This window comes from Alosa alosa, chromosome 12 (assembly GCF_017589495.1).
Source record: "Alosa alosa isolate M-15738 ecotype Scorff River chromosome 12, AALO_Geno_1.1, whole genome shotgun sequence".
NCBI lineage: Eukaryota > Metazoa > Chordata > Actinopteri > Clupeiformes > Clupeidae > Alosa > Alosa alosa.
In genome coordinates this window covers 23,095,018-23,120,017 of record NC_063200.1, presented here as the reverse complement: position 1 = coordinate 23,120,017, position 25,000 = coordinate 23,095,018, and the positions used below count along the sequence as shown (strand labels likewise).

Below are 25,000 nucleotides of genomic sequence, written 5' to 3'. Positions count from 1 at the left end.
GACACAAGAGCACACAGGTAAAAACAACACAGCTGAACACACGCACACACACAGCCAAACTGAATGTCATTAGTCTGAACGATGAAACTGTGAACGCTGAAAGCTTAAGCAATCCTGCACTTAAGTCTAGCCCACCCTAAGTACACTATGGAACAGCTCTCCCAATAATACACACAAGCAGACAGACAGATGCAGTATGTAATATGCAAGTCACTTGTTTTGATTCAAACTTCATTAACTAGTTCAAGAGTTGTTCACCCCACTCCTGAGCCACATTACTCACAAATACAAGTAGCCTACTTAAGTACTCAGGAGGACAAGTAGCCTACAATAAGTACACATATATATTAATGCATTCCCAATTAACAAGAAACATATATAAAATGTCATACTTCCAATAGCTTCCCCTGCTTATACAACATATCTTATACTCTTAACTCAGATTTCAGACTTCCGAATGAACAGTGTCCCACTGAAAGTTTGTTTTGCTCATGTTTTGCTTGCTTGGCAGGCCATTTCGCTCCAGCCTGGAGTCTGCCTCCACCCTGCCTCTACCTCTACCTCCACCTCCCTCCTCAGCACCTTCCATCTGGTCAGGACACTGGAAGGTGAGGTGATTTGACACAATGTGACAGGATAGGACAGGGCATGACGTGGCACATGATGATGTGACTTTTGTTCAAGATGATTGACATTCTGAGTAGGAGTGAGTAGTCATGTCTTTCATGTCTTCACAGGATTTACCTTTAATGTGAGGACACTAATAAAACACTTGGTAATGGTTTTCAGTAGTCTCCATGTGTGTCCTTCAAACTATCATGCTGCTGAGATCTAAGTATTACAGGTGTCTCACCGGTAGAGGTAGAGCAACACAACTGAACACAGTTGTTCTAACAACTAAAGGCACAACTACAAATATTGCCCTAGAAACCACTGTAGGGAGGAAGTGAAACTAAAAGTCAAAGGTGAGAGAGAGGTCATGTGCTGTACCTGCGTGTGTTCTCTGAGTGGCATGGGCACTTCCTGTCGCACTTGAGCCCGTAGACGCCCTTGGTGCAGAGGCGCACCTCGCAGTGTTCGCCCGTGTAACCCGGCTCGCACAGGCACGCCCCGCTGATGTGGTAGCACTTGGCGCCGTTCATGCAGCGACACGTCTGGCTGCAGTCCATGCCGAACGTGCCAACTGGGCACTGCTCATGGCACCTGCAGTGGGTAAAGGGGGGGTGGGGGGTTGAGTGGACACACACACAGAGAGAGAGAGAGAAGAGGAGTCAGTGGAGAGTCACTCACAGAGAGCCTGCTGTGGTGGCGCCAAAAAACGATTGCCAGCGGCCAACTGTGATAATGTCACTCAAAGCCATTTGGAAGCAACAGCTAAACACCGATTATTTGGACCACCAACGGTTCAAATACAGGAAAAGGGGATACTGTGGGGTCAAATATCTGGCTCAGCCTAGCTAACTAAGAGCTACATAGAGCAAATATTTGCGACTAGGCCGCCGTCTTAACACCTGCATGAAGAGCCCATGCTGTTAGAACCTGCTGGGAGACTGTCAATCCTGTCTAATAAATGGCTTTGGATGAACGAGCCTGCTAAATGACTGCATGAACATGGACATGGACAACACCAGCAGAGTCACAGTGACATTCAGAGAGTGGACAAACTGAGTGTGTACACTGGGCACATGCTGCCGATGGAACTACATGTAAAAATAATCAGTAGAAATGCAACTCAGATCACTGTCTAGTTAATATAGCATAGGTAATATGTAACATACTCTAAGTAAAGTATAGACATGTTTGATAGAACTTGCAAATTGATATTTAGAAAGGACTGCTATCACAATAAAATGCTAGAAATCCAGAACTGTAGAAATATAAATTATAGAGTGGCAACTGGCAAGCTACCACTTAAGACACAAAATCAGTTACTTGTACAAAGTGAGGCAAAATATAAAGACAGACAGGGTCACATAGATTATAGTCACTGAGGTTACAAAAAATAAAACAACACACTTGAGATGAGAGCCCTCGAAAGATGCATTTCAAACAAAACCTTATACTACAATATGGCCACAAGGTGAACATCCAATTACACTGATGTAAGAGCTCTGTGCTGAAAGCCTCTTTTCACAGAAGCAAAAAAGGGGGTTAGCACTGCGTTTTTCTCCAAACAACAAGAAACGGAAAGCCACCACTTTCAAAACAATCTTGGCTGATGAGAGTTCTTCAAAAGGGGCTTTGCCATCAGTATGTAATCTTATGGAGACTGCGGCAGGGACTGTTTGCAGATGGCATGAGAGGCCGTTGGCATCCCACAGAGATTAGCCCCACAGGGCTGAATACCATAGTGGGGAAAATCACTGAGTTGACTTAAAGCTGCTGTTGTCTGAACATAACTGTGGTGTTTGTGACTATACTTTATACCTTAGCCAGCCATGCAGCCAAAGATGGTGGAGTTTATAAATGACCCTGGAGATTTTTCCTCCCTGTCTGAATTATGTCTGACACCATGTTTAGGCACACTGTGTTGGCTATAAATATATTTAAGTATTTATAAAACGTCCTTAGAAATAACATACCATGGGTGATGAATAACATGTCTTACTCTTTGCACTGTATGTAAGAACATATGGAAAACTATAACACAGAAAAACACCAAAAAGTGTGAGAACTTCAAGGCCCATGGATTTGTTTTGGGAATATCAAGGCCCATGGATTTGTTTTGGGAGCTCTAAATCACTAACAATGGTTGGCGACTGCATATAAAACACATTTACTGTAACACATGGACTGTTTGGAGAACCACACAGCAATGTAGTTTTCTGGGCATTTCTATGAATAGGAGGGGCAGTGTGGGAAGCTGTCAAGACAAGATGGAATGCATGTATGCATGCGTATGCAACCAGATACATTACCAAAAAAAATGCATATGGGAGGATGGAAAACGTCAGGAATTTTGCAGGAAAAGGTAAAAAACAAACATGTTCTAAAGTTCCACAATCATATCACTTACATTCCTGAAGACAGACTTCACAAGAGGTTGATCCGCAGAGACCAACTTGTTGATGGATAACTCTATCTCTCCCTCTCTCCCTCTTTTTTCCTTTCCTTTTTTCTCTCTCTCTCTTTCAAGTAACCTTTTGCTTTAATGCAATCACAAGGGCTATCGTTTGGGGGAAATTCTTATCCTAGCGTTAGCCACTAACTGGCTTTGATAAATCAGGCTGCCGGGTCCATTCAGAATTCAAAACCATGCCTCCGAGACACGGCTATCAGGCTCATTCACTCGCCCGGCAGATGGGTCCTGTCAGAATCCTTTTCCCAAAGCTTGTTTTTTTTCTCTTCCTCATCTTCTTTTTTTTTTCTCTTTTCCTCTTTCTTTTTTTCTCCAAGAGTTTCAAAACCACTAGCAGCTGTAGTGTTAGGGGAACACATGGGAGCCATCGTACGCTCACACACACACACACACACACACACACACACACACACACACACACACACACACACACACGAGTGTCCTCTGGGGGGATGACCATGGAGACAGGGGTTTGCACGAGAGGTCACGTCAGATTTCAGGCCCCGTTCGCAGCCAGAGGTTTCCCCCAGGCCACTATCAAGTGTCTGAGAACAATGCACCGATCATCCATCCCCATCAACGCTGCATGGAAACTGCTCGAGTGTGTGTGTCCTTATGTTCTGCATAGGGCACCAGGTTTTTTTGTAGGGTAGTGTGTCATTTATGTACATACATATTACACACACACACACACACACATATGAGGAGTGTATCATGGCAGCAGTGGAAAGTATTCCTATCCTGCTACTCACACACATATCCACACACACACACACACACACACAGGGGTCCCTCCCTGTGTTGGCTCTCGGCATTGACAATTTTCCAGGCCATAGGGTGTGGTGGTGGCGGTAGCAGTGGCAGCGGCGGCGGTGGCGATGGCGGCTCTCTCTCTCTAGCCTGGCGTGGCAGCAGCAGAAGCAGCGGCAGCAGGACCCAGGCTCCGAGTCCTAGGGCTGCGAGTGACGTGCGACTCCACCAAGGCCCTTATTAACTCATATAAATGCACTGGCACTGCTATTCCTGTCACTTCACGGGCCGCCTAAGTATATGGTGCGTGGCTCTCTGATACTGGTAATTACTGGGTCCCGGGCCCCAGAGCCCTGGCCCTGTAAAGCTCAGCTGTGACTCAGAGCCCCTCTCTCACACAGGGCAGGCTTTTCCACGAGGGCCCCTCGGAGCATTCTCTCTCTCACAGCACAATATGCTTTCTAGAAACTTCTTTCCTCCGAATGCATTTGCTGACTGAGGCAGCTGTACATGCAATTTCTCAATGGTCTCTAAAGCTTTCATGTTTTATCTTTTATTCATTGTGTATTATTGCTCTCATTATTTATTGTTCTATAGTCAATAAATGTTGAAAGACTCTGTTCTAAAGTTGGCCCATAGACTGTTCTATATATACAGTCTGTGAGTTGGCCCATCAATGACATATTAGCTCTCAGATGGAATCAATATATTCTGTGAAAAGAAAGACAAAGTATCTGAATTTGACCTTTTAACATTTGGAATTCAATTTAGAGAGTTGCAGCCCTAATGTAATAATTTATGAAACCACAACCCATAAAGATAGGCAGCTTACAAGCCATAGATCACCCTGTCGTCTTCAATTAGGTTTGAAATCCAACATTTTACAATCTCTCACCCACATCTGCACTACAGTTTGCTATTGCGACATGATGCGATGCAAATACATTTTCACTGGCAACAGATTGTTAGTTAAAATGGTGCAATCGCCTCTGGCATCATTGGACTCAGAGAGCCAGTGAAAATCCACCGTGACCCGCTCCGCATTACGCAGGCAATCCGTCTTCACAGGGACCTGGCACAGGTGCCCGCGGGGCAGTGACGCCAGCATGTGCGGAGCCGAGGGGGTGCAGGTGGCGAGGTGATGAAAAGTGTAACTTGGAAAACATTTGCTGGCATCCCGAGGACGACAAACAAACATTCGGTTTGACATCGGTGGGAGGTTCGCAGGAAATGTGTTCTAGCCAACGCTAGAGTGAGCTGTGTGCTTGTCCGTGCTTTGCCAAGTTTCTGAGATCAGCATAAGAAAAGGCGCTAATGCCGTTATGAAATCGCTTGCTAGCGTCACCTTTACACGTTTTCAACTGGAGGCAGAGACAAATGTCCCTTTACCCTTGTTTAGCAAAGGTTTTAATAGGGTATCTTTACAAAAACACACACTCTAAATCACAGTGACCTTGATTGTTAAAGCCTGAGGAACCAATATATCTCACTAATTGTATACTAGCTGCGGGCTAGCATTAGTTGCAGGTTTGTGCGGTAACGTAAATGCCCAGAGCTGATTGCAGCTGCAGAGGTTGCTGAGGTCATCAGGAAGGGTCGTCACCACGACGCCCATGGGTTCCTCAGTCTTTCCCAGTCTCCAACTGATCTGATGGCGGAACAGACGAAACCACTCTAACCACATTCTGCTCATCCCTCACACAAGCTCTGGCCTGTCTCCACACTCCCACAGAGACACAGGGTCCTCTCTCCCCCATCTTACTGTCTCTGGATGTGTAGTACACACACAGACACACACACACACACACACACACACACACACACACACAGACACACACACACACACACAGCAGCCGACCCACTTCCTTCCTCTTCCCAGAGCCACAAGCAAACAGCTGCTTTCAAGCCAAAAGAGATATATTTGACTCTCTCTCTCTCTCTCTCTCTCTCTCTCTCTCTCTCTCTTTGTGTGTGAGAGAGAGAGAGAGAAAGAGAGTGTGTGTATGTGTGTGTGTGTGTGTGTGTGTGTGTGTGTGTGTGTGTGTGTGTGTGAAACAGCACTGTGGGAGAAAGTGAAAGAATGTGGGAGATAGGAAGAGCAGGGGGTCAGCTACTTTAATGTGTGTCCAATATGTAATTGAAATATCTCAGATTTGCTGCCACGCAGAGAGTAATCACACAGAAGCCAAATAATTTCTCAGTCCCTCTAATGCTTCACTCTGCAACATTGTACAATACTGTAAATCGTTTTTCCTGTACCTGCTAAGTTTGAGAAAAAATACAAAACCTCAAACAAACCTTATGGAAACCTTTTGAATAAGCCTTTATGCAAAAATGTCTTAGTCACACAATTTTTTTCTTTCCCTGTCCTCACTACCAGATTCTGCAACCGGACACCTCCAAACGTACAGCCAAAACCATTGATTCAGTGCATTCAACATGAGTCAGAATGAGTCAAAAGAAAAAAAAAAAAAAAACTCACTATCCGCCGTGACTGATGGACGCAGCTCTCCAATCCTGCCTGACTCCCGGCGCAGAGAGGAAGTGTGTGTAAACACATCTGACCGCAGCGGCTCCCACACCCACCCAGAGCTGACAGACAGACCGCGGAACAAACAGGACCCAGTTCTGGAGCCGTATTTGGTAGCGTTGGAAGCCACCACAGCGGCCCCAGTGATGGTGCACATATGTCGGGGGGATGGAGGTGGAGGGGGTTGGGGTGGTGCTGGGTGGTTGGGGGTGTAGTGTAGTGAGGAGACAATAACAGTGTAAATTTAGCATAGGCCTCACCCTGTCCATGGCCATGCTTGTGTTTACTGTGTCACTGGGTTTCTGGCCTACCCTGCAACCGAGCCAGCCAGGCAAATGACAGGACTAGAGGGGCACGGAAACCCACACTGGAAATGACTGACCAATGAGAAGGGGAGGGTGAGATTGGTTGTCATGGTGCTGGCGGAGCACAAAGGTTTGGATAGAAGTCATGTTATTATTTTACTGAACTAGTACAAGTCCAAACTAGTCCAAGTGTTTGTTGGAGAATACTTGAAATTCTGAGGTTTACTCCTAAGATAGTACTGTATACTACATGCACTTAGTATTAGCAGTAATATGAACTTTCATTTAAATAACAAATGCACAATATGTACTGTACTTAAGAACAAAAGGCATTACACTACACTACGCTAACTACAACACATCTCTACCGCTTCATGGGATTTTCTGATTTGGAGTGAGCGGGGAGTGTGTGTGTGTTTGTGTGTGTGTGTGTGTGTGTGTGTGTGTATGTGTGTGTGTGTGTGTGTGTGTGTGTGTGCGCGCGCGCATATGTGTGTGTATTAGGGTGGAGGAAGGCCTGAAACCATTTCAACTAATCCTGTGGTGTCATAAATTAATAACAGTTGGCTTCACGGTTTAATTGCCTTCCGGTGTGCTCCCTGTGTCGCTGACCTTGCTACTGTTGTTGTCGTAGTAGGGGGGCCTGGGCCCTGGGTCCACACGTCCATCTGACCTACTCCCTATTCACCACGTGCAGTTACAAAGTGGGTCAACAACCTTCATTTAGAGGGCAATCATTGACTTAGTCACTGACCCTGATAATTACTAATTTGGCCTATCCATCCACGCCGATGTCTGATGAGGACCACCTGACTGATCTGAAACTGTAACTGAAACTAAATTAGAGGAAGCCACTTCATTCGCAATTTAGCAGTTCTATTGTTTTTGTCTTATTATTAATGGTCTTCAGAGCCCTTAAGACATTACATTTATTCATATTTTCCAATGCGACCAGACATTCTTCTCTGTCATAATACTGACTTGAAAGCTGACTTGATTTAATTGAATGAAAATAAATGGACTAGATACAGTAGATTATGGATGATTCAGCTTGCTGAATAGTTGGCGTGGTGCAGCTGTGGCCTGTCCCTACCGTTCTCCTGTGTAGCCTGGGCTGCAGAAGCACTGGCCAGTCGCAGAGTCGCACGTCGCCCCGTTATGACACTGGCACTCCTGGGAGCAGTTCTTGCCAAAGCGTCCCTCCGGGCAAGGCTGGCCACACACCATGCCCTACACACACACACACACACACACACACACACACACACACACACACAAAAATGTGTATAAGTATTGCTTATCAGGTGTTTATTTTTTGTTTTCAATTTTGAATATTGGATCAAAGTGCCCCCACCTCCTCCTCACCACTGACATAGTTAAAGTGTGTGTGTGTGTGTGTGTGTGTGTGTGTGTGTGTGTCCTACCATCCACCCAGCGGGGCAGGAGCACTCTCCAGTGACGTGGTGACAAACCCCTCCGTTCTGGCAAGGACAGCGCTCCTCACACTGCTGCCCATGCTTACCGGGCGGACACAGGTCCTCACAGCTGAGTGGGGGACATGGAGAGATTGTTAGTGATGCAGCCACACACACACACACACACACAAACAAACACACACACGCGTGCACACACACACACACACAAACACACACACGCACACGCGCACACACACACATACACATACAGTAGACACTATACCCTCGGTTGTTGTGTGTATGTCTCAAATACATTTACTGGATTCTAACTGAGTCTCTTTTCCTCTTTCTCACACAAACACAGACATGTACACACAAAACACAGACACACACTCTCTCTCTCTCTCTCTCCATCTCTCTCACACACACACACACACACACACACACACACTGTTTTCCACATGCTGAAGGCATCAGTTATCACACTGTAAAAAAGCATCCTGACACTACACTGCAGAAACAGAAACACCTGCTGACATTTTTGACCTCGAAACAAAACATTTATAAAAAAAAATATCTGACATTGCCTTCAAGGAATAGGTGTGTGGTAGACATAGTAGAAATATAGACAACAAAAACATAGACTGTCAGACATTTCTTAGGTGTGAAGACTCTATAGTTATATTCCGTCCATGCTTCTGGCATGCTGACAGATGGCACAGTGTTACTGATTGCTTAAGCACATTTTTTGTAACTATGGCTTTTTTTTGCAAAACTCTACACACAAATAGGAAAACCTTTCACCCAATCAGCAAAACATTGTAGTTCTCTTGCAAAAGCTAACACACCTTGCTTAACTCTTCACACCTTCGTAAAAATGATGTTTTCGTATCAAACAGTAAACACAAGCCATCACAATAATAAGCACACAATGTGCCAACTATACACTGATGGTCTGAATAAAAAAACACATCTGACTTTTGCCCTCTCTGTGCACAAGGTAGACTATGTCAGTTTGAGGTCATACTTTTGTCATAGTTCTGTAAACATACTGGGATCCAAACTTCAAGTATTGGTGTTTATTTACACACATCAAAACAAACACAAGTGTGTTTTTCCAAGTCAAAACACAAAATAGCACTGAGACAAAACAAATCAGTCTACATCGGGTCGTCTCTCTCAAAATTCCGTCTACATCACATGCAATGCCCTAGTCCAAGGCACCGGGAAAAATATATTCTGGAATGACGTATCCAGGCCTGACATGACAATATCCCCACATGTAGACTGTTTTTTTTTTTGGCTGTAAAAGGGCTATTTCTTTCTCTTCTCACTCTTCCTGTTCCCTCCATTGTACCCATTATACATTACCTGTGGCTTATTTATAGTGCTTAGGCTGATTGCAAAGTGAACTAATTATCTAAAACAGTTTTCACATGAGAAAGTGTGCCAGAGAGTTTGCAAAATAGTGTAAGTGCAGTGAATTGTGCCTACAGTTGTGCAAAGTGTGTGTTACAAAATTGCAAACTGAGTGCAAAGCAGTGTTTGTGCTTTTAGTTTTGCACACTCAGTGAGTGGTTTTGCTAAGTATTAATAGTTTTAGAAATTGTGCGATAAGAATCACAGTTGTGTTTAAGCATTCAGAAAAAAACGTAATTTGTTAGTGGCAACCTTTCAGACCGCTGCTCGTGAAGAAGGCCAGTCATGAAGTCTAATTTTATTACATCAATCTGGATCAGACCACTCTTATGAGCGTGGACTATGGTCTATGAGTGTGTATGTGTGTGGGAAAATATTCTTTAATTGTCACATAATACTAATGCGTGTCTATGAGCATTGCACTGTGTATGAGTTATTTGTATGTTTCTGAGTAAATCACATGTGCATGTGTGTGTGTGTGTGTGTGTGTGTGTGTGTGTGTGCATGTGTGTGGGTCGGTGGGTGAGAGAGAGAGATAGAAAGAGAGAGAGAGAGAGAGAGAGAGAGAGAGAGAGAGACTGCTGTGATTTGTCCTTATGACTATATATGTTGTGCATGCCTGTGTGTGTGTGTGTGTGTGTGATGTGTGTGTGTGTGTGTGTGCGTGCACTTGTATTCATGTGTTGTGCGCGTGTGTCTAAGTGTGAGGTACTTACAAAGCCCCGGTGTACCCCGGTGAGCATGTGCATAGCCCTGTGATGTGGTGGCAGTCCGCGCCATTCTGGCAGAGGCACTTCTGCTGGCATCCGTTGCCGTAGGTGCCCGCCTCACAGTGCTCCTCGCAGCGCCAGCCGCGGTACCCAGGGGTGCAGATACACGCGCCCGTGATGGGGTTGCACAGCGCCGCGTTCTGACACTGGCACCTGTTACTGCAGTGGGGGCCCCAGTGGCTGCTGTCGCACGCTGAGAAGAGAGAGAGGAAGAGAGAGAGAGAGAGATGGAGAGAGATGGAGAAAGAGAAAGGAAGAGTGACAGAGGGAGAAAAGAAAGAGAGGAAAAGGGATAGAAAGAGAGAGAGAGAGAGAGAGAGAGAGAGAGAGAGAGTGTAAAGACACATTGATATTGAGGTGTGCGGGGGTCAAACCTTGGTCAGATCTCAAAGGACTAATAGCTCATGGAAGCTGTGTTTCAACTGTGATGTGATCTTTGAGCATGATGCCTTGACGAGATTGTTGTCTTAATTGTAATGAGGCTTTTAATTGGATTTGATGGGAATCTTGTTGTATTTTTTGTTTTCAGGTTTATTTATTTGTTTTGATATAATCCCCTTAATCTGTAGCTTTCCCTCTGCCTGTTGTAAAATTTAGGCCAGCATGGTCCTTTGTACTGCCTGGCACCAGCGAGTTGAAAATTGATGATAGCATTGATGATAGCATGTTCTTAACTCGTCCGTATGAGCCTATAACTTAGATAACGGGCAAGCTCCCTGACATTGTTTACATACCACAAGTAGAACATATCTGTTTTTGAGATTCAACCTAGATAATTAGGTGACTTACTAGCCTGCTGCTTCAAAATTCAAAGTTCTATTCTACATAATGCATCTATATGCATCTATAGCAGACGGTTATCTCTGAATATTTACTGTGTGGTCAATGGCCAGTCCTAGGTTTGATCATACAGTACATTTTATACAAAAGGGCAGCATAAAGAATATACATAGCATGTACGTTATAAAATGAGATCAGAATGATTATGCCATGTCTGTCTTTTAAAGCATTTGTATAGAATATTAAAATAGAATATTACAAAACTTCAGCTCACACACAGGCCTTGTCTATATGTGAGTTTTGGATACTAAACCTTCAGCAATATCAATGCATATTTCCATGACAACCTCTTCAATCATATAACTATACATATACATTTTACTGCTACAGTAAAATGCTCTCCAGTGTATACTTTGGATGACAAATTACATTCTACAAGCTTAAGTGGAAATGCAAAACTATTCCATATTGCACTGAAACTATATTGCAAACCTTTCGCAATCCCATCAACTATACTACTGCAATGGGAGAGCTATTTTCCTGCACTGGATGGAGTGAGCAGCATTGAATTATGAGGCGTGAGCTGTCAGTGAGTGAGTGACTGATGATTTATTTATTTGTGTTGGGCTCAAAAACATCTGTCGGGTCTGAGTCACCACCTCAAAGCCACACAGCTGTATTCAGTTTTTGGACTCTTTTTGATGGACGGCTGGCTGCTCTGCACTTAGCTGCTAACTCAGAGGCCCACCACTACCGCTAAGCTATGCTGACATAAACCTGTGGTTGGAAGGAAAAGGCTAGTCTATAAGGCTGGCTAGCATCGGATAAAGCCATCCCAGCACTCTTTAAACAACGTCGACCAGAGAGGAGGTGAGGTCAGATGAGGTTTATTTTTGGAGCGGCAAATCCCCATAACCCCTGGCCATAAAGCTAGCTATCGTTGCTACGATATACGATATTGCTGCTACCTTTTGTTTTGTTTTGGTAAGTCGTTCTTCCGCGGGGTTCAGACCTGCTCACCCCAATCCTGAAGGTAATAGCCTACTCGCTTTAGAGTAGGCTAGCAAGCACCAAGGGAGAACATCTGAGAGCTTTCTGACCACAAGTTTACCCATGAATCTTTACTATTTTCCTGAAGCACTTATCCCTTATGTTCTACTGTGGAAAAAAGAGGTAGGGGGTTAGCGTTAGCCTTCTGTGCAAGGACACTACAGTTTCATCTTCAAAGAGGCGGTTGGACTCCTGGGGTTTAAAGTCATTTATTTGTTACAGTTACTTGGCACAACGCTCCACCCAACAGATTGCAAAGTGAGGAACCCACCAAAACACATGCAAATTGGACACATCTGAGAAAAGTACCTGTTGTTATCCACATTTTAACCTTTTTCAGTGGACTAATGAATTACTGATAATGTTATAAATAACTGTTGTTGTGCATGTATTTTTGTGATGTCCCTATAACAGGGAAACATGACAAGCTTTTAATGACAACGACAGTGTTTTTTTTAACTAGCCTACAGCAATCCGCAGAGAAATTAGAACTAGGCAGGTGGGGTCTGGTTGGGTGAGAACGCACAGGTGCAACTCTACTCACACCCAGGAGTCCTACCATCTGCTGAAATAGAACATAAACTCAGCTGACCAGATTCGATGGTGTTTACAATCATGTGCATTTGAGGTCTGGCTTCTGTTTATTATTAAAGGGAAATAGCCACGGTCCAAGCTCCGGCGTATTCTCCACGCAGGTCACCCTCTCAATTTCCAAATCATCTGTCACGTCTGTCACTACTCCTCTTCTATAGGCAACTGCTGTGTGTTTTTCTCCTCACTGATTTTTCTTCAGAGAGAGCGCTATCGCGATGGGCCATACATTATCATTACGGCTGACATCACAAGGCTTTGTGGGGCTTGCTTTATGGCAGCTCGCATCGACCAGCTGTTCCCCAGCCTACACATGATGTCACTCCAGAGAGTCGTGACGGGTGTCTGCCAAAATCGTTAAAGAACGAAGAAGGGCAGCCCTTTTTTTTTACTTTCTCGCTCTCCTCCTCATGTGTGGCGCGGGGTTGAGTGGCACGGGGTGATTGGCACGTTGGCATCACTGACCGCACATGTTATTGCTTTTCCTGATTAAAGCAGGTTGGAAGTTAATGAGAGGGCCAGACCAGGCTTTGTGTGTACATGCGTGTGTCGTGGCACCCCGTTAAGGCCCGTTTACACAAATCCGGGCTGTTTGCTGACGTACTTCACAAACCCTGAGTTGCATCTGACCTTTTTTTGATTGTGTGATTACCGGTATGTCAATTAGTGCTCGGAAGGTAAGAGAAGGACCTGAAGGACTTTTGCCAGTTTCTTCTTTTATAGATTCTTCCCCCTTCTTTAGCCGTCTTCCCATATTTTATAGTTTATTTTACAGATGGAAGAGTGGACCTGTAAAACAACTCAGCTGTTCTAGGGAGAGCTTTTTCCAAAAACTGTAAAACTGTGTCACCTTTTTCTGTATCCAATACCCTAATGATTGATTAAAGCCAGAGAGACTGACTTGAAATGCTTCACATCTTTAAAAGCCTGACTGCTTTTGACACACTTAAATTACTCTTTTACAAAACTAATCTTTGCACACCTCGTGCCAGGTGGCAAAATGATCTACAGAGCAGTCACCAATTGCCTAATGACTGTGAAAATGTGGGGCTCTAAAGCTTGGAATAATAACCTGCACACTAAATGAATGGGGTCAAACAGCACTCTTGTTCCATATCTCTGGCTCCTTCGTTCTTCAGCTATCTTTGGCCTTATGATCTATAAACCCACTGTAACTTTTAGGGGGGATTAATAGACTGTTCAAAACGCAGCCTTAAAAATGTTCTGAAAGATCTCACAGAGGAGATGGCACTGTGAATTGTATGACTTTGCCTGCACAATGTCAATGTGCAATGAGCCACAGAGCCCAGGCCAACAGGCTCAGAGATCTGCTTTAGAGCTAACTGCACAGGAGTATTTTGCACATTTTGGCACAGTCAGTGGATTAAGGTAATCTCACTAATGCCCATTCATTACCCATTTAGCAGACATAAGTCTAAAAGGCTTGTAATGAACAGACTAATGAACTCAGGAGCTGCTCAAGGGGGGGTCAAACTGCAGACAACCACGATAAATCTCAAATGACATGCCATTCTCATTACCAACTGCTCTAATCAGTTTCCGTGCACGATTATAATCACCAAACTCCAAGATTCATTTTCAATTCAATTCGATACAAGCTTTTTTTTTTTACTGAGCTGCACACAGAATAGAATAGAGAGTATGAGAGAATATTCTGACTGCATCACCAATAGAAAACAACAAACTAGCTATTTTGCAAGCTCAACCAAATCTATAACATTGGTGGTTTCCTCACTATTGTTACCAGTAGTGGAATACTGGAGAATTTCGGATTTTGGACAATACTTGCCCTCATGCACACATTCATCCAGCCCAGTGAGTCAGTTGTTTGGCTCCAGAGGGGAGCACAGGCTGGGCAGAACAGGCAGTTACACTGTTATTGTGGTGCCCACTGACTAGCCTGGTGCAAAGGACTCGAGGAAAAAGGGCAGTATGCGCCCACACACCCACACCCAAACTCTCTCTCACACACACACACTCACACACACACAGTTGTACACACACACACACACACACACACTCTCAGAGACACACACACACAGAACTCACTCAGAGAACATAAAAACCCTCTCATATGTACCCCAGCTTCTTGGTAGCCTTTTTTATGTTTATTTATAAGAACTGACCCAGATAAAGAACAAGCCCACAATGGTTCTCAGGCCTTTGGCCCGAGGAGAAATGCCCCACCTTTTGTCAAAGTAGCCCAAGAAACCCCTTAAGGTGGGGAGCACACACACACACACACACACACACACGACACTCAATAGAGAAGCAGGTTGGGGTGAAGAGTGGAATGCATTTGTGCCAATCCATCAGACTGACTGTCTGTACCACCAATTGTTCAAATGATGATGGCTTCAAGTAAATTAAACAAAAACCTTAAATGGCTTCAGTGTCACTTCATTTTGAAACATTTATTCACGTTCACACTCTTGCTTGTGTGTGTTGTACATTTATATGGTTAAATATTTATACAACACTTTTGCTTGCATACAACTCAATTGCACCAAATAATGTGTTTATACTGGTGAGTTTAGGACAAAATGGCCAACACAGTGATGGATCACAGGGTTTTGAGCACATACGTTTGGTCAGCCTAATGATAGATTTTTCTGTCGCTTGTAACAAACAAAGAGACATGAGAGGCCATTAATTAAACCAGACAACATTGTTCAGGCCCTGTGCTCTGAGCCTTACAGCAAAGATATAAGTAAGACAAAGAACACTCTAGGCCCTTTTACTAAAAATAAACCCAAAACTTGCCACAGGTGGAAAATATGTCTGCATGGCAAAGAATGAAATCCAAAAAATATAAAAGGATGGCAGTAATGCACTTGCCAGTGGTTAAGGTCCAGTTGGCCCAAGAGACGACAGGGAAAAAAGAGAGAGAGAGAGAGAGAGAAAAAAAAAATGCAAACTTGGCCAAATGCTGCAAACAAAACCCAGTTTGAGTATGGAGTATTGGAGAGCTGTCAGTGATTTTGCAGAGAATTTTATCTAAAAAATGGCCATTGGAATAGGACTGCTGCTGCCACTCCAGCTCTTCTTATGTTAACTAATGTTATGTTTATTTCAATGGTAGTAGTTGAGTGTGTGTGTGTGTGTGTGTGTGTCTCAGCGGACAATAGTGATGACATCGTTGAGCTGCTGTTGCCAGACTCCAAAGAAACACCTCTCTGGGATATTTGTCTCTCTGGCTGCACGACCAGCCAAAGGTTAATGTCTGTTACTCACGCGGGAGGCTCAAGGGTAGAGCAGCTATCCAAAACACAAATCTCACTTAGCCAGCAAGGGTTCCAAAACTATCAGACCTTTAGCATTTTCAGCTAAAGCCCTCCTTACACTGAAAGACTTGGAAAATATTTTTGAAAGACTACAGTCTCAGACCCTCTCACATCTAAAGACAAGTGATAGAGTTGTTGAGTCACAGACTAGTCACAGACTATGATTTTGCAACAACTAGGGATCATGCAGGGTCACTATTTATAAGACTGCTACTAGATTCCTTTAAATTATTTCCATCATGCACTACATAACAGGAACTCATATGATAGCCTACTCATATCAGTCATTTTTTCGTTTTCATGTGTGATATCCCTAATAGATATAGAGTTGTTCTTTCATGTGGAATAGCAGACTAATAATTTATAAGAAATTAAATAACAAATAATCATATAGGCTACAGCTGTCGCCTACTTCACCCCTTCTTGTTTGGTGTTGGAGAGAGGTCACTATTGGTTTTTATATTGTTCACGTCACTATTTGCATGAGCCACTAAGTATAAGTATAAGTATATATACTCTTTTGATCCCGTGACGGAAATTTAGTCTCAGCATTTATCCCAATCCATGAATTAGTGAAACATACACAGCACACAATGAACACACAGTGAGGTGAAGCACACACTAATCCCGGCGCAGTGAGCTGCCTGCATCAACAGCGGCGCTCGGGGAGAAGTGAGGGTTAGGTGCCTTGCTTAAGGGCACTTCAGCCGTGCCTACTGGTTGGGGTTTAAACCGGCAACCCTCCAGTTACAGGTCCGAAGTGCTAACCAGTAGGCCACGGCTGCCTACTAAAAAGACTAAAAAGACTTGCAATAATATCAAACATGTTTGATATTGTCGTAACGGCAAAACTAGAAAAAGACTGATTCTGACTGACTTAAAACCCCTAAGATTGGTACCTTACACTAAACGATCTAGTTGACAGGAGCGCGCCGCGATTCCAGTACAACTCCCATGATTTCTGTCCGACTTTGGAAATTTAGTCGCCGACTGTGAAAACAGACCAAAATCATACAATGTACTGTAAGGCCGCCATTAAATGGGATTGGGGGTGTGCCATTATAGTTGCTTCAGCCATACTGTTGCAACTATGATTTTGTAATCAACATATCATTTTTCCATCCATCAATCCATTCATTCTATTTTCACTTGTCATTATAATCTCACTCGTTCTAATATAAAAGGGTTCTGCTTTGGTCTTGGCTACACAATTCATTTCCTGCACAGCGATTGCTGTTTCTTTTACTGTGAAGTGTTTATTCCTGGTGCAACCAGGCTTCAGGGGTATAAGACCATTTTTATTAAAGTCTGAGTGAAGACAGACAGGATGTAAGGATCAGACTCTCTATTCTTCTGCTTCCTCCACGATCCCCTCTTCCTCAGTGAATGTGACGCCTAATGTGCTTTAGCAAGGCCCGATGCACACGCAACACACACACACACACACACACACACACACATAGTTTCAGTGAGACACTGAAACATAACTTGAACACTTTGTCCAGAGGAGGGCTAAAGGGGCCGTCTGCCTCCTAGAACAAAAGTGTTAGCAGTCAGGCCCTATGGCGACAGGGCTTATACATCTGCCTCAAACACCCTGAAACTAATGAAAAGAGAACCTGTCTTATAAAGCAAGTGGGCACTCGAAGACAAAGCCCTGGTGTGAATGTGGACTTTCAACAACCCTTTTGGGTAAGGTAAAGGCATGTGTGTGTGTGGGTGTGTGTGTGTGTGTGTGTGTGTGTGTGTGACTTGTGCAGACACAAGCTTGCCTTTCCACAGACTGGAGGTCTCCAATATGAAACCAGAGCTCCACTGACAGCTGGCCAAAGTGCTAATTTGTAAGCATTTCTTGGGAGAACAGTTCCTGTTTGAGGCTGAAACTGTAGACTTAGACACTATACACAGCCACCCTGCTAGCTGGTTATCACCACACCATCTTGTGAGTTAATAACCAAACAACTTCTTAATATCCATACACAAAAGTGTGCATTTCTACCATGTGCAAGCCAACGCCACTTTTATAGACTCTGAAAGACTAAACAGAAAGACTAAACTCTCTTCCCAAGCTCTGTTGTGTCATGCGACGGCCTACATTTGCGATCACAAGTGCTGTGGCCTCAGGATATTTCCTGCATTTTTCTCTTAGTGGCCTCCCTTATTGCCCGGTCTGTCTTTGTATGTCAAGAAAAGAGATTTTCTGCTTTCTTCCTGGTGGACTGAACCCTCCCCAAAAAAATAAAACAATTCTGAGACGCATTGTTGGGGCTCCCTGACCCAAAAGCTGGGGGCAACAAAGGGAGTCTGCCTCTTCACTCTTGAGTTGGGGGTTGGGCCAGGGGGGTTAGTGAGTGGCATATTACATGGTCGCTGAGTGCACAGGACCCCCACCACCACCACCACCACCCCACCCATCCTCACCCTCCCTTATGAGAGTCACGAGAGGAACCACCACAGCAGCTATTTAGGCACTGAGCTAAAACTGCTAATCAAAGGGGGAAAAAAGCCTTGCAAAGGCACCCCTTCAACACACACACACACACACACACACACACACACACATACACACACACACACACACACACACACAATTATTCCACCCACCCACTGAGCTGCTGAAACTGCTGTACCGAATGACCTGCTTCTGTTGTCATAGCAGCATAGGATGTATGGTACGATAGTCACAGGCATTCCATCTTGGCATGAATCTGATGAGTAGCACAGTCACGTCAGTCAGATGGACCTAATGCTAAGCATGCTAACTCTTGGCCTGTTAAAGTTTAGCTTGCAACCTCTTAGCTTTGTTTTCAGTTCACACCTAGCGCAGCAAACAGGGTCTCAATGCCAATCAAATGTAGGAATAGCCCAGGGGCATCTCCCAGTCAGTGCTTCGTATTGATTTTATGGAGGCGCTGGTTCAATACTTGTTTTCTAAAACTATCAAACCACATATGTACAGTATGCCTCACAGGCAAACCTGAATGGCTTGAGGGTATTCATTAAACATGTGTACTCCATATTGACTCACTTTGGCATGATCCTGTTCTGTTAACATACAGCATGCATCTTCTATAAATGTCTTCACATAACTTTGTTCTGTTAAATTCCCTAATTCCACAGCATGAATCTTACCCAAGTAACTGTGTCACAACAGGAAATGTTATCAAATGTATGAAATTAATATCTATTTATGGGTCGTACTGCAGATTTATTTCTGCTTAAAGATATTTGTGTTTACTTTGACAAGCATGCTGTAATGGTACTAATTACTGATCTGACACACTGGTTTAAAATTGACATAGGCTATTATAGATGGAATTATTTCCCAAAAGCAAATAGGCTTTCTGGGAAACTGAGCTGCCACATTCTTTTCATGGCTCATCACTAAATATGTCCATGTGTTGATTCATGTTTGCATCAAATTATTACCATTATATCATATATCGGAGTGTAACAAAACACTATTTTTCAAAATTAATTAATTAGATCTTTTATGGCTAGCCTACAACCCTACCCTTGTGCGATTTGGTCTCTCAATCCAAGGGCAACCCTCATCCAATTCATGACAGCTCTGCTTCCCCAATGCTTTCTTAACCACCTCTTATACACACCCTGGCTTAGGTGCGGATAATACGTTACGATTCCCCTGGCATTTAAAAAAACCTGTGAGTATCTTCTTCCCTTCCCTTTCTCATTAGACTGCGCTGATCCACACTATCGGTGCCCATCTCATGCAGTCCAATCAAACTGACTCGTATAGCCTGTTCCAATCCTGGGGGACCTAGCCGGCCTGCAGACAAAACAATAGCGGGTCTGCAAAAACAGTGAAATACAAGCCTCCAGGCCTCTCAGCTCCAGGCCACGCTTCCCCAAGGTCTCCTGGGGTTTGGGTAGACAGGGTCTGATTTTTTAGGGGTTAATATAACCCTCACACCAGGCACTCCTCACATTGGGTTTTTATTAGCCTGACGTAGTCATACTCAATTCCAGTTAGAATATGAGTCTGATACTGCTCCATTGGGACATAATTATGGGGCGTGTGTCAACTGATACAGGGGTGGAATGCCTCTGCATTGGTTAGGTCTACTTGGATAGACCTAACCAATCAGAGCATGTGAGGTGTAGGAAGAAAACACAAGATCCAATCTTCTCCAACAACAAACATTGTTTTCTGGTCTTTTGTAAAAGTTAGTGCCGTCAATAACTCCTAGCCTACAACACTCATTAGCGAAATCTAAGAGATACGTAGTAGGGTAGGCTATTAGGAAAAAACTGATAGCCTATATCCCCTCCGTTTTAAAAAATAATTCTGTTAAACACTGATATGCTACAAACATGTTAAACAGCTGGGAAAGGCTGTCGCAAATCCCTCGAACAGGTGGTCAATCAGAGATTTCAAACGAACGAGGGAACATGTCGCAATGCAACATGCTGTTTACCCTTGATGAAAGTGAAACCATGAGTTTTCCCACATCTCAACTTTGGCCAAAGTTTTCAGAAATAATCGTTTTCAGTGATAAAACCTCATTAAATAATATGCATTTTCTATATGGGGTCTTAAAAGCCATGTATCCTTCTAGCCACAGCGTTTTTGTTTCAAACATAAGCCTAATCGAAGCGTGCTCAGATGACGTGATAGACCAGGTGCTGTTGCTCACCTGTCCATCATCGTAAAGCCCGATTTGATTGGTCCGCCCGATCTAGGGCGAGCATACTTGCTCCACAATGGAGCAATGCCAGACTGAACTTCCCGACCTCAAATGTTGTGGGCGGGACTAAGTTCGGAATAGCACATAGGCTAGGTTTTTATAGAGTCATAGACACCATGAGCTCAGATACCCCCCATATGTATATGTATATACAGTGCCAGGCCATAAACTTACAAAAGCCTTTCTACTAAAAGAAAAACAACAACAATGAATTATTGTTTTCTTTTTCAACCAAACATGCCAAATTTCTCCCCGTGCAGCAAATAACTAAACAACAGCCACGCCCCAGAGGCAAACAATTGGGATTAAAGTGTATCTGTGCAGGTTGTTACGAGGTGTTGATTACATGCAATGGCGAAACCAGCAGCAGCAACAAAGACCAACAACACGACGCAGTCTGTGTATGTATGTGTTGGAGACCCTGGAGGTATTGGCAGGGCATGAAAGACAAACCCTGGGCAACCTTCCCTATTATCTGTAGCACCACAGAGCGGTTCCTCAGCTCAGCAGGGTCAGAGAGCCCTGTACCAGTATCAATAACCACCTGGCCAAGACCTGAGGCCCTTATTACAGGGACCGGAAGACGGCATGGTGGGGGGGGGGGGGCATTCCAGAGCTTCAGCAATTGTGTTAGCTGTGTGTTTGTTTGACTGGGTCCTGGGTCCTGCTAAATGTTATCCATGGAGTGCAGTCTTACTGACAGTGTGAACTTGTTTTGGTATGGGCAACAAGGGAAAGGTATACAAATAAATCTTGAAGTAAACTGAAGTGAATTGATCTGAAGCTGAAGAAATACTGGCAGACCACCAAAATTGAATTTCAGTTGAAATTGTGGTTGCAAAGTTGAAACAGAATGAGCTAAATTCAGTTAAAGGGGAATGAATTGATTGGATTATAGATTTAGTTGAACTAGATTAGACTGAACTGTATTGAATGGAGCTTGTTTTAGTTGTGCTGAGTTGAGCTACACCAATCTGAAATGAGCCAGACTGGTTGTAAAAAAGCACACTGCTTTAGAAAGCAGGAGGGCAGGGAGGCCCTGGAGTGTCGTCCAGCTAGCGTCGGTGGTGGGCGACGCGAGGGAGACAGACAGCTCCAGCTGCTTGGAGGACTTACCACTGGAACAGTCGGCTCCGCCCCAGCCCGGCTCACACTGGCAGGTGTTGGGGGCCAGGCAGCGACCGTGGACACATTTCTCAGCACAGGAGGCTGGAGACAAGAGGGAGGGGCGAGGGCAGGGGCAGAGGGGGGGGGGGGGGTTGGTGGTTTTGGGTGGAGGGTATAGGAGAGAAAAGAGAGAGAGGTCAGATTTCATCCACTACGAACACAGAGTGCTAGAGTGCCAACATTATTAAGACAGGGGGGGTCAGAGAAATGTGGATGAAGTGCAGACAAAAGCTGACAAAACACACACACACATACGCACAGATGCACTCTTAAAACGAATGTGTTGTCCCTATCTAGACACAGAGATGTGTTAAAAAACAACGCAAGTTGTGTTGCTTTCAACGCAAGTTTGCAACACATATTGTGTAACAAATAAAAAAAGGAAACAACACAAACACAAACTGTGTTGTCTCTATCTGGACACAGAGATGTGTTAAAAAAACGCAAGTTGTGTTGTTGTTAACACATTCGTTTAAAGAGTGCACATGAACACACACGCACACACACTCAGACACAATGGCACTAACTAAAACACTTAAAAACAAGCACATGGATGAAATTACATAAAAAACAAACAATTTGTACATCGTACAAAAACAGCACCAAACATCTCTGATCAAAGAATTGAAGCATTAAAGTGTAACCACTCATAGATTATTTTTTGTGTTTGTGACGGGGATCGAGGGAGTGTGGGTTCAGATGATATTGGGCGTAACATTGATCTTGTCTGTTGTTGATAGATTAGAGACAAACCACCCCAAGGCAGCACAGATGTGGTCAGCAACAGTGACAAACTCCACAACCCAGACTGGACTCCAAACAGCACTGGGGATTGAGTCCAATCCATTTGAGATGGAGATTTGTGGCAAGGCAAAAGAGTTAATGTCCGCAACACTGCTTTTAAACTCCCATATGTAATGCAATGCCTTTTTTCTTGCATTAATTATGGGAGTTTAAAAGCAGTGTTGCGGACATTACATCTTTTAACTGGAGCAAGTGTATTTGTCCTGCACCTGCCAGAAGGTGGGATGTGCACACAACTACTTTTTGGAAGGCAAAAGACTTCCCATGATCTAGTACTGATTTAGATCACTGAAACACTCATGGATTAAAATTGCTTCCCAACATTGGATGGCTCATCAAGGGGTGGCATTTTTTAAAGTGGTTTCGCATCTGCTCTGGCCTGGTTGTAAACAAGTGACAGTTTAAAATTTGCTTCGCAATGGTTCCTCCTTTTTTCGGCCATATAGCATTTTTGAGGGAAGATGAGATCGAATCACGATGACTAAAATTCTATAAATATATCAGCCAAGCTGTGGGTGGATTGCAAAAAAATGTGTTTTTATTCTTAAGTTGAATTCTGTGTTCTGTTTAAACCCATCTGCAAAGCACTGCACCTTATATTTTTGATAATGTCATCCAACACATAAAATCATTCTAGTTTCCCATTTGAGCAAGGCTTCATCCCACTTTATTTAGGGTTTGCGGAAACAGCAGGCATGAGACGACACCATGTGATTGCGGCTTACAGTACACACAACGGCTCCTTTTCAGGGGAACAGAGAAAGTCCCCTTTCAGCTCCAAATGGTCACATTTCTAAATCCACTGTTGAGGAGATAAAGCTGATTCATCAGCAGAGAAGGCAGCCATCATTCCCTTGCACACAAAGTTCTTCATTTACACCAGATTTCCCCCAAAAGCATTTGTCATGTCGAGGCCACTGACATTCGGGTGAAACGCAGGCGACCGCAAGAAAGCCTTGGACAATTGTTCGGAAATCTGGCGGCGACAAATCAGAGCGAGCGGTGGACGTGTTGAAGGGTCATCGTGCTCGGACACAGGTTTGTTTGTTTGTGCTCAGAACTGATGGCTGCAGTTGTTGTTTTCTAAGCAGTGGCCTGTTCAGACCTCCTGCCTGTTGGCCACACCTGTTCACCCTCCACTGTTTTCACTGAGTGAAAGCTCAATCTGTTGGACAGCAACGCTGCTTCTAACACAAGTCACGTCACCCCCCCATCGCAGTCACATGTTGGCTCAAGCCATGACTTGGCTTTCATGTCGTTGGCCTTAAAACAAGGCCCTTAGGTGGGCCACAGTCAAAGAAGTTGAAAGAAGGGAGTCAAGCGGGCTTTTTGCGCTTTAGGGTCCAGTCTCTGAATCAGAGATGCTTGCGGCCTACATCATAAACATATCAAAGTCAAAATACTTTAGACACACAAGGACATCCGTTGTGGGTGTGGTACCTTGTGACTAGCTAATTAGCTCACATGTTGCCAGATCCTGTGACCACTAGAACTGTGCATTCCAGCATACCTGTAAGTCCTACTGTATCCCACAAAAGAGATCATTCTCTTTTCACATATCCCAGCTATCATGGCCTTCAGTGGCTCAGAGATAACGATCAGTACATGAGCAGTCGCAGTCACAACAACAGCCGTTGTGCTCATGACTTAGGACACAGAGGTCCCGAGGCCACAGGGCGAAAAACCAACGCAGCCAGCTCGGATACTCACGAACACACATCTCGCCGCTTTCGTAGAAGCCAGGGCAGCACTGCTCCTTGCGCCGGTACATTGTCTTCTGTCCACTGCGGTACGCTGTGCGATAGCTGACCCTGAGAACAAAGAGAGAGGGGAAGAAAACATAAACAAAACACTTTAAAATGCTTCCAATTTGAAGTATACAGTCTTTTACTGGATTATATGTTGAACTTCTACTCTACTTCCAATTACAAGGCAGGATTGTATATCTATTACACATACCATTAGCAAAATGGTATAATACTAACATAGGAGATGTCTTTGCACTTCCTTGACTTTTTTGTATATTAACAAATTAATAAAGGTTTATAACAAATGCTTATACATGCTTTATACATCCTTTATAAACAGTTCCTTAGCGTCATGCTAAGTGGGAAATGCAAGGTACAGATTAGTTCTGCTCTTTGATCCTCCTGTAATCCTCTCACCTGTGGCGCGTGCACTTGAACCAATTTAGGACGTTTGAGCAGCTGGTGTAATATATCTGGTCAAAGGGGCGTGCATAGGACTCCTGCACGGTTAAAGAGTAGCTGCAGAAAGACACACAGATATACACAGATGAGTGTATAGGCACACACACATACACACG

At 44.0% G+C, this 25,000-nt stretch overlaps 1 protein-coding gene across 1 annotated transcript in view; it reads right to left on the bottom strand.

Moving 5' to 3' along the window:
- Nucleotides 1-25,000, bottom strand: part of megf10 (multiple EGF-like-domains 10) — a 64,819-nt gene that overhangs the window by 22,367 nt on the left and 17,452 nt on the right. The window contains exons 3-9 of the mRNA XM_048259643.1: nucleotides 24,840-24,941; nucleotides 24,385-24,485; nucleotides 21,820-21,912; nucleotides 10,215-10,461; nucleotides 8,089-8,209; nucleotides 7,758-7,894; nucleotides 991-1,203 (exon numbers count right to left, since the gene is read on the bottom strand). Of these exons, the coding sequence (XP_048115600.1) occupies nucleotides 991-1,203; nucleotides 7,758-7,894; nucleotides 8,089-8,209; nucleotides 10,215-10,461; nucleotides 21,820-21,912; nucleotides 24,385-24,485; nucleotides 24,840-24,941 (1,014 nt within the window). The remainder of the gene's footprint in view (nucleotides 1-990; nucleotides 1,204-7,757; nucleotides 7,895-8,088; nucleotides 8,210-10,214; nucleotides 10,462-21,819; nucleotides 21,913-24,384; nucleotides 24,486-24,839; nucleotides 24,942-25,000) is intronic.